The sequence below is a fragment of the Bactrocera tryoni genome, unplaced genomic scaffold (genome assembly GCF_016617805.1).
Source record: "Bactrocera tryoni isolate S06 unplaced genomic scaffold, CSIRO_BtryS06_freeze2 scaffold_25, whole genome shotgun sequence".
NCBI classification, from domain to species: Eukaryota; Metazoa; Arthropoda; class Insecta; order Diptera; family Tephritidae; genus Bactrocera; species Bactrocera tryoni.
This window is the reverse complement of record NW_024395977.1, coordinates 21,971,708-21,981,155: the sequence shown is the minus strand read 5'-3', so window position 1 is coordinate 21,981,155 and position 9,448 is coordinate 21,971,708. Positions and strand designations below refer to the sequence as shown.

Genomic DNA, 9,448 nt, shown 5'->3' with positions numbered 1-9,448 from the left:
ATAAAAACATCTTTTTGTTAAGACTAAAAAGTTTGAAAGATAATATATAAAAGTTTGTAAAAATCAGAATAAAATATTTCTCACTAGATGGTGTGTGTATTAATTTTATAGCTTACACAGCCGTATTAGTTTTGCGGGGATACCAAATTCGGACAAATCGACACAAAGGCAGATCCTTTTCGTACTTTAGACAGGCTTCAACCCTATAGTTGTTGTTAAAAAAATGGGATTGAGGAGTAGGTTTAATATTATATAACTTTTTTGCAATATATTATATAATGTAAAAAATGTTAATGTAAGTAAACATAAAAATGTAAAATTCAAGTGTAAAATTAATTTAAAATCGAAAAACTACGTACTTGCAATAGTGGTAATTTTTAACTTTAAGCGCAAATATCTCGAAAGCTATAAGTTTCCTCCTCTATCCGACCGTACCCATTTTATTCTAGAAATCCTGGGACGGTATCCTTAAGTTTTTCTAGCAGCTTTGAAATCGAAGAAGATATGGTGAGTGTCGTTTCTCTTTTCACGGGTCTTTTTCAAGATTTGGCGCTTGGAGAATATCTGGTCAGTTTTTGATTTTCCAGGTCGAAGCCACACTGATAAGATACAATTAGTTTGGTTACGGTGGGCTTTAATCTTTCACACAATACGCTAGATAGAACGATATATGCGGTGTTGAAAAGGTTTATCCCACGGTATTTAACGCAGATTGTAAGGTCTCCCGTTTTGTGGATTGGGCATACCACACTTAAATTCCAATCGTCGGCAATGCTGTCGTCCGACTATATTCTACAAAGAAGTTAATGCATGCTCCTTATCAGTTCTTCGCCGCCGTGTTTGAATATTCGAACTTCTTCATGGTCGGGCGAAGGAACGTCTGCTCCATCGTTATCGTTTGGAGAATCGGATTCGCCATCTCCTGATGTTATGCCGCCATTGCCATTCAGCAGGCTGAAGGAGTATTAAATACAGTACAGAGTACATTAAATTTTACCACCGGGATGGTATGAGAGGTCTTTATGAGAGTCGGTGTGAAAATTGGAAGATTGACGTGACACCGCCCACTTTTTAGCGGAATTCCATATCTCAAGATCCGACTGACCGATTTCGACAAAATTTGGTATGATGTATTTTTTTTCATATTTCTATGTAAATGAGCGAAATCGGACAATAACCATGCCTATTTCCCATTAAACGCAACTTTAAATTCCACTTGATTTGTTCAGTTTACAGTACACAAGTCAAGAAGCAATTAATATAACGGGATAAAACTTTGCACTAATAATGTCTTTAGTGTGTGCCACCTTATAATGAAAAATTATTAACACCCAATAAAACCTGTTCATGCCCCTAGGTACCGAATATTTAGATAACGGTACCTATCGTTGACTCTTGATCGAAAATGACGGACAATGTGTGATATATATAACTGAAATTAAGGGATAATCCTTCCCTTATAATGGTATGTCCATATGTCAAAAACGGGTTGAATCGGACCAATACTTCCCTTAGCCCTCATATACTTAAAATAAAGATTTTCGAACTTCCGGGTGACTTTGTACCGCATATATCGGCCAATATGTGAGTTATCTCTGTGAAAATAAAAAAGAGTGTTTTACACATAAAAGTATATCTTTGGCTTTGCCCCTATATAACTAATATCAGAATTTTCGAACATTCGGCTGACTTTACTCTATATGACTTGTTTTACACCTTAAAGTATTTCCCCGGCTTGGATTTCTGCAAGTTGCAAGAGTATACAATGTTCGGTTGCACCCCAACTTAGCCCTTTCTTGTTTATTTTTATATTTCCAATATATGGTTGTAGTAACTTTACAGTTTTTTTCGGTAAAGGTGAATACGGTGAATGTTGTGGTTATCCCTCGTGATCCGCCAAACAATTGTACGCCTTCCAGCAATCTGTTCTTATAATTTTTCCTGGCGCAACATGCTTCTTAATCACGGGTATGAGCACCACCGCAGACCTAACATTTTCTGGGCATACCTCCAGCCGCTGCCATCTTCAACCATCCCAACACCCAGTGACCTTCCACCCTCCTACCTGAAATGAGAATAGCATATAAGTAATTATTTAATATTGTATATTTTTAACCTTACCTTTATTAAATTTCCTCTTCCCGAATTTACTTTCAATTTTCACATTTTTGCCATGGCCACCAATTTTACCTACCGCCTCCTGATGTTCCACTTGGTATAAAACTACCGCTTCGCGACAGTAGTTATACCAGTCACATACGGTAGCGCTAGATAATACAGGTTCCCTGACAATGCTGTTCTTCTTGACCTCTTCGTGCGACCAGTGCGATGCGTAGCTGTACATTAAATAGAAAATTTGGGGCAAAGGTATTTTTGCATTTTCTAACCAAGTGCTCTTCGATCAGGATATCGCCGAACGCGTTCGGCAAGATCCCTTGCGGCACCTAAACCGACGGTGCTATTTCCCAAGACGGAGAGCACCATCGGCAGTCTATGCACCCTGCAAATCTTTTCTTTTGCAAAAAGCTATGCAGCTCTCCTTCGACTGGAATGAGTGGAATATTTTGGCAACAGTGGCGAACGCAGGAAAAAAATTTGGGGGGGGTTTTAGGTAAAAATACAATGTTTCATTTTATTCACAAATTGAAGTCTAATCTTCTTTTATTTTGGGACATAACATTTAAAATCTCTTCCTCCGTCACGTCTATATCTCTATGGATATTCAAGAGAGCCATTCCGTTCAGGCGTACTTCTCCAGTTTTATTTCTTAAATGTGTTTTAAGCCTGCGAAGTGAGGAAAACGAGCGTTCACTTGAAGCGACAGATATAGGGATTGTTGCTCCAATCTTTAAAAAACGATACACCAAAAAAGTTTTGGATCTCTTTGTTTGATTTAACCAGTTCCTGAAAATATATTCAAAATTTTAGTTAGAAAATATAATCTGAAGAAATGATGTTTAACCTTTTCCACATTCTAAATTCAGGAAATGAAAAAGAAATAATAAGTAAAGTTGTGTATCTAATTCAGACCAGTTTTTTCTGGTTGTTTTTATTAAAAATATAGACATTTTAGTTAAGACACTCAAGTATTTTTTTGGAAATAGCATAATTTTTTTTAATTTAAATTTATTTCACAACAGTTTGCTCATGGAACGAAAACTGAAAGTCATAATAAATGAGTTTTTATTTTTCTTGTATTATGATTAACAATAAACTCTAAAAAAAATAATAGAAACCTTATTGCTGACTTTTCAGTTCAGAACTAATTTTCAAAAGAAGTCCATTTTCGACTCACAATTCCCCTTAAATCTAAAAATCCAGTTCAGCAGCCACAGAGTTATAAGGCAAGCTCAGTACTTTGAAGCAAATTAAAAAATGTCTCTGTCCAGTTTATATTTTTCTGGGTTTTTAATTGGCCTACATTCCCACAACTTTTTAATACTATCCAGATACAATAGGTTTGTTTTAGTTTAACATTTTCATAGTTTCAAAAAATTAAATTCTATCAGCAGAAAAGTATCAAATCACAAAATTTAGAAAAAAAGTATCAAAAAAGGTACAATTGTATCAAAACGGCAACGCTGTTAGTGACTAATGTATTCATTTATTTTACATATTCATACATCGTCGGCAGAAAGATTGCTTTGAAAACAACAAATTACAATTTTTCAAATGACTATGTAGAATTAAATTCTATTATTTAAAAATTCAATTACTTTGGGGGGGGTTTTAACACCCCAAACCCCCCCCCCCTGCGTTCGCCCCTGTTTGGCAATATTCCACATTTCAAAACACGACTATTTGACTGTTCCTGCAGATCTACACATAGTTGTAATGAAGTATTAAAAACATAATTTAAATATTATATTCAATATTTAATTTAACATACCTGATGAAATAGAAGCAATTTTTTTCCAAAATAATTTGTTTGATTTTAATAGAAACTCGCTTAAGAATACAGTTTATTTGCCAAAAACGAAATAATTAGCAAAAGGACAAAAAAAGCAACGGTACTTTGCTTTAAAAGTAGCGGTAGTAATATCCGTTAAAGAACATTAATGTTAGAGAGAATGCTATAGCCTCTATGACATTGCTACTTCTTCGCGTATGACTGCTTTTTGCGTGGGCGGCCTCCAACACCGCTTAATTATGTTTCCTATATTTAGGGTAGAATCTTTCTTTCTATTTTTTTGTTAGTTTGTAAAATATAATAGTTTGGTATCACTGATTATGGCTGCTTTCGTAAACGCAATATGCAAAGCATACATGCATTGCATACTATTCGTAAACGCCACTGCAATAATTTAGACAAAGTATTGAATTCATAAATGAATGACAACCCTATTTCATGCGCATGAGTTGTCAAAATGTGCATGACTTTTGTTTTACATGCATTGCAGTCAAAAGAAACGGCAAGAGTTGGAATGGATGGTTCGCCAATGAAGTAAGTAATTTGTATTGAAATGTATATTTTTATTAGAATTTAATTGTTATTTCACGTAATTTTTCTTTGTAGTGATAAAAAGTGGACGCATGAGCGTAAAAAATTGCTCATGTCAATAAGACTTCGCCATGAAAGTGACTTCACCGCCAAAATAAAAAAACGCAGCACAATTTGGCAAACAATTCGACGGGAAATTCAAGAAGTGGACAATACGTTTTCCCCTTCAGTGGATGAGATAACGCGCTGCTTCACCAATATGTTGGTGAAGTATAGAAGAATAAAAAGAAGAAATGGAACGTCCGGTGAGACTTTTTTGATGAGATGGATGATGTTTATGGTACACGCAGCAGTATATCTGTACCTGATAACATGCTCGATTATTCTTTGGATCAACTAACTTATGATTTATCATCAAATGATACTCCATCGCCTTAACCTTCTGCACCATCATCAGAGTTCACCCAAGTAGTTGGAACTGCCCAAAAACGGAAGAGAAATGAAATCATTGAGTTCTTGGTCTCAGAATCGAAAAAACAAGCAAAATTGTTAGAGGCACTGGTGGAGAGTGAGAAGGAAAAAGTAAACATTGAAAAGGAAAAAGTGCAGGAACTAAGATCCATACGAAATTTATATGAGAAAATATTAGAACGTAATCTTAATACCTAATTTTTTAGTGACTTAATTTAAGTTTTTTTTTTTAAATATGCAATGAATTTTTAAGTTTAACAAATGTACAAGCGTTTTGACAATGAATGTGATTTTAATTTTAATAAAACTAATCTATGCAATAAAGCAATAATAAATAGCTGTGTCTTAGTAAGGCTAATGTTCGATTGAGGGTGGAAGTGGCAGTGGAATTGGGCAAGGGAAACGGATAGCAAAAGGTGCTGCAGGGAGGGAGGGGAATGAGGCGTCTTTGTAGCAGGTAAACGAGCCGGGATTACTAGTTTTATATCAAATTCATGTTTTATTACTTAAAAAAACAGTTAATATTTCATTACTTATGCAGATAGTAAAGTGGCAATGGCGTCCCGTTTATTTTTGGGTTGTTCTCTCTGTCGACTTGTAGTTGGTAATTGTGAAAAGCTATTTTCGATATTAAATGGTTCAACTTGTTCTTCTTCACTTATGACGCAGGGTTCATTAGTCTCATTTTCGATAATAATATTATGAAGAATTATACAGGCCATCGTGATAGTTTTTGGTAAATGTGCATGTAGCACATCAATATATTTCAAAATACGGAATTTTTTTTCAATATTCCAAATGCCTGTTCTATATGAACTCTTGTTGAGCATAAAATTTTGTTATATTGAACTACTTTAGGTCTCTATAAGGTACCATTAGGAAGGTTTCCAGCGGATATGCGGAATCGCCTAATAAATGGTAACCGGAACAAATTTTTAATTCTCCCTTGACTATTGACTTTCTAATAGGACTCATTTCCCATATAGCAGCATCGTGGCATCGTCCGGGGCAGCCAATAAACACATCTATGAACTTAAGATGACTACCCACAATTTCCTAAACAAGTTCAATTAATTATAAATGAACAATTTTTAATAAAGTTTAACATTCTTACTTGGACAACAATTGAAAACTTCCCCTTCCTATTATAAAAACAAATACTGTCCTCAACTGGTTGTGAGATGGAAATGTGCGTACCATCTATACAACCTATGACATATGGGAACGGATGGCTGCGTTTAGCTGAAAATTCGTCACATTTTTGTTTTCGTTCTGCAACAGTATTTGGAAATTTTATGACATCTTTTTTTAAGCAACAAATTGTTTTAGGGTTCTAATAAATAGTTTATAGTTGGTTCCCATTGCCATATCGAATCTGTTGCTAACATCTCTAAATGATGTGTTGTTGCTAAGTTTCCATATAGTTGCGTACAGCGCGTTTTCCAACGAAACTCCATTACGACCAGTGCACTTTGACACCCAGTATGGTTTCAACATGTTCAGAAGAATCTAAACATTACAGATTTAATATACATATATGTGTGTAACTAATTATTTAGTTGAAAGTCACCTTAAATGTTGATTTTTCCATTCGAAAATGTGAATGAAAAACATCATTCTGCATACCCGCAATGCTCTTTGAAAAGTTTTTAATTTTTAAAACTCGTCTTTTATTTTCACATCGGTAAGCTAAGACAGACAACCTCTGTTGGTTTTTTATAAAATTTTTAGCAATTGTTAAGCTATTACTACTACTTGTAGTTTCTGCCAAAGTAATCGCATTTCCTAATGTGCTCAATAATAAATCATCCATTTTTGTAAACACAAAAAATTTATTTATTAACACAACTATCTCTAACAGCTGTAGACAACGCACATGGGCATTCATAAACGTCATATAAATACATTGCATATTTTCGTAAAGCAGGGTTGCAATGCATACAGTGGACTCGCGATAATATGAACATCCTAAATTATGAACTCCCCAAAATATGAACACTTTTTGGCTACCATTGACTACTCTAAAATATGAACTTTGGACAAAAGCTCTAAAATATGAACAATATTGTTGTCAATAACGAATTTAAAGCGCTTTTTAATTTGGGGAATTCTCTAGTTATTCGCATTCAATATGCATGTACATACATACTATGTATTTACCGATCGCTCGAAAATGCTTACAGGTGCTCATTACAGGGTTTGATTTTGTCTACGTCAGTCGTCTGTAAGAATTTTTAAGTGTTTTTGGTTGGTGATTGCGCGCAAGCATAAGTGCCTCTTTATTTTCTTAAGAAATAATCAAATGTAAACAATTTTGAAACATGCACACGAAAAAGCATACGTTTCTGATTTTAAGAGACAAATCCGATATTTTGGAATGCTTACGAAAATGTGCAAGTGTTGCAAATTTAGCAACTAAATATGGAGTGGCAAAGTCTACAGTATGTGGAATAAAGAACAATAAAAACGCTATCCTTAAATGTGTTAACGATACATTTATGGGTCCTGGAAAAAGGAAAATTATGCGTCCATCAGAGTATCCAAAATTGGAAAAATCGTTGTATAGATGGTTTTTGCATATGAGGGACAAAAAACTTCCGGTGAGCGGACTGATGTTAAAAGAAAAGGCGAAGGTGCTTCATTGTACAATTAAAGAAAATTGCCTTGACTTCAATGCCAGTGATGGATGGCTCCAAAATTTCGAAAAGAGATATGGCGTTCGGTTGCTCCAAGTTTCTGGGGAAAAACTATCTTCACAGCCCCAGTTGGTCGATCCATTCAAAAAAGCTCTAAAGACGAAAATGGAAGAGATTGGTTTAAGTCGAGAGCAAGTTTACAACGCCGGCGAATCCGGTTTATTTTGGAAACTTTTACCACAAAAGACGTATGTATCATCATTAGAAAAAACAGCCCCAGGAGCAAAGATGGAAAAGCAAAGAATAACATTCTTGTGCTGTTGAAATGCAGAAGGATCTCATCAACTCGAGCTCCTTGTGATAGACAAGGCCAGAAACTCCCGTTGTTTTAAGGGGTTTGACTGCCCTGTTCATTATAGGCTATCTTCAAAGATTGGTTCCATCGTTCATTCACCAAAATGCAATCAGGATTACAAAACTTTATTACAGAAACAGTCTTTTGGCTTCCGTTGCTGCAACAGGATGTGACTTGCTAGAGTCTATGAAGCAAATTTCACTTAAGGACGCTATTATTACCCTTGAATCTGCATGGAATAAATTGGATGAGGCTGTGCTATCAAATTGCTGGAACAATGTTTTGAGTATGCTTGAAAATCAAGAAGATCCTGAAGATGAAATTCCTTTGAATATCCTTCGAAGGAACTTGAATATGAATGTGGGAGACTTGGAGGAGAGCGCAGCCAATCTTTTACAAAACTTGAGACCTGAGGTTTGCTTTATCAGAAACGTAAACTCAAAAAAGTTGTATTTACTACATATTTATATTCACTGCAGATTGGAATCACTGCTTGCGACGTTAGAGAATGGAACGAGGATGCTATTGAATTCAATGAAAATGAAATACAAGAAATATCCGACGAAGACGACTATACTGTAGAGTAAGACGATTACAGCAAGAGAAGCTATTGACATATTTAATAATGCTGAGGAATGGGCTGAAAGTGAAATGGTTGAACAAAAGGAATTAAATGTATTAAAGAACCTAAGGGAAAAAGCAGTTTTTAAGGTGGTTGAACAAAAGAAACAGCAAAAGAGGATTACCGATTTTTTTCAAAAATGTGCTTCAACTTTTTATAAAATTAAAATATGTATAATATGAAATTATATCTAAACTGTTTTGTTTACATGCAACATTGTTTTACTTTTGTAATGAAAAAAATTAATAAAACACGTTTATTTTGAAGTTTAAAATAAAAAAAATTTAATTTAATACTACATTTTTTCGTTTTTGCACCTTTCGTAAATATGAACAATCTCGCAAAAATTAACAGTCCTGTTCTTAATTAGTTCATATTATCGCGAGTCCACTGTATATGCTTGGCATGGCATGGGCATCTGTTTTAAAAATGCTTTGTATATTGCGTTTACGAAAGCAGCCCAATTTCTTACGTAAACGTATTACCGGTGGCACGGTGTGTATGCGTAAGTTTTCCACATTAGTTCTTTCAATATTTTGGAGTTTGTATAGCTGCTACTGCTGGGTAATGTGACAAAAATTTTGCGAATATATCTTTGACGCACACCATTTCAACGAAATATTTAACGCTAGTGAACCCTGTGTTTTGTTTTCTATTGTGTCAGCATCACCCTCTTCTCGGAATTGGATTTTTAACATTGCAATAAACTTTATTACTGGCGGTTCAAGGAAGTTTTGTAAGCAATGGCTGATGGTGAGGATATTGAAAGTTCCATGGACAAACAATTCAACGATAATGACGGAGGTAAACCGGATAAAATGTTTACGTTGAAGAAGTGGAATGCTGTGGCTATGTGGAGCTGGGATGTTGAGTGCGACACTTGCGCTATTTGCAGAGTTCAAGTAATGGCTGAGTTGGCTACC

At 34.9% G+C, this 9,448-nt stretch overlaps 2 protein-coding genes and 1 long non-coding RNA gene across 3 annotated transcripts; 2 read left to right on the top strand and 1 right to left on the bottom strand.

The window, feature by feature from the left end:
* Positions 1-3,784: 3,784 nt before the first annotated feature.
* LOC120780920 lies at positions 3,785-5,164 on the top strand. Its single transcript, XM_040113149.1, has 2 exons — positions 3,785-4,444; positions 4,517-5,164. Exons 1-2 carry the CDS (start codon positions 4,368-4,370, stop codon positions 4,839-4,841), a joined length of 402 nt encoding a protein of 133 aa, XP_039969083.1. The 5' UTR covers positions 3,785-4,367; the 3' UTR covers positions 4,842-5,164.
* Positions 5,165-5,388: 224 nt separating this feature from the next.
* On the bottom strand, positions 5,389-6,770 carry LOC120780921. The gene is made up of 3 exons (XR_005705973.1): positions 6,483-6,770; positions 6,027-6,421; positions 5,389-5,968 (listed from the first exon to the last, which is right to left on the bottom strand). It is a non-coding gene; the product is annotated as an uncharacterized LOC120780921 (long non-coding RNA).
* A 1,172-nt stretch (positions 6,771-7,942) lies between these two features.
* On the top strand, positions 7,943-8,627 carry LOC120780958. The gene is made up of 2 exons (XM_040113189.1): positions 7,943-8,317; positions 8,383-8,627. The coding sequence occupies exons 1-2, from the start codon at positions 8,090-8,092 to the stop codon at positions 8,488-8,490; spliced, it is 336 nt and encodes a 111-aa protein (XP_039969123.1). The 5' UTR covers positions 7,943-8,089; the 3' UTR covers positions 8,491-8,627.
* The last annotated feature ends 821 nt before the right edge of the window (positions 8,628-9,448 follow it).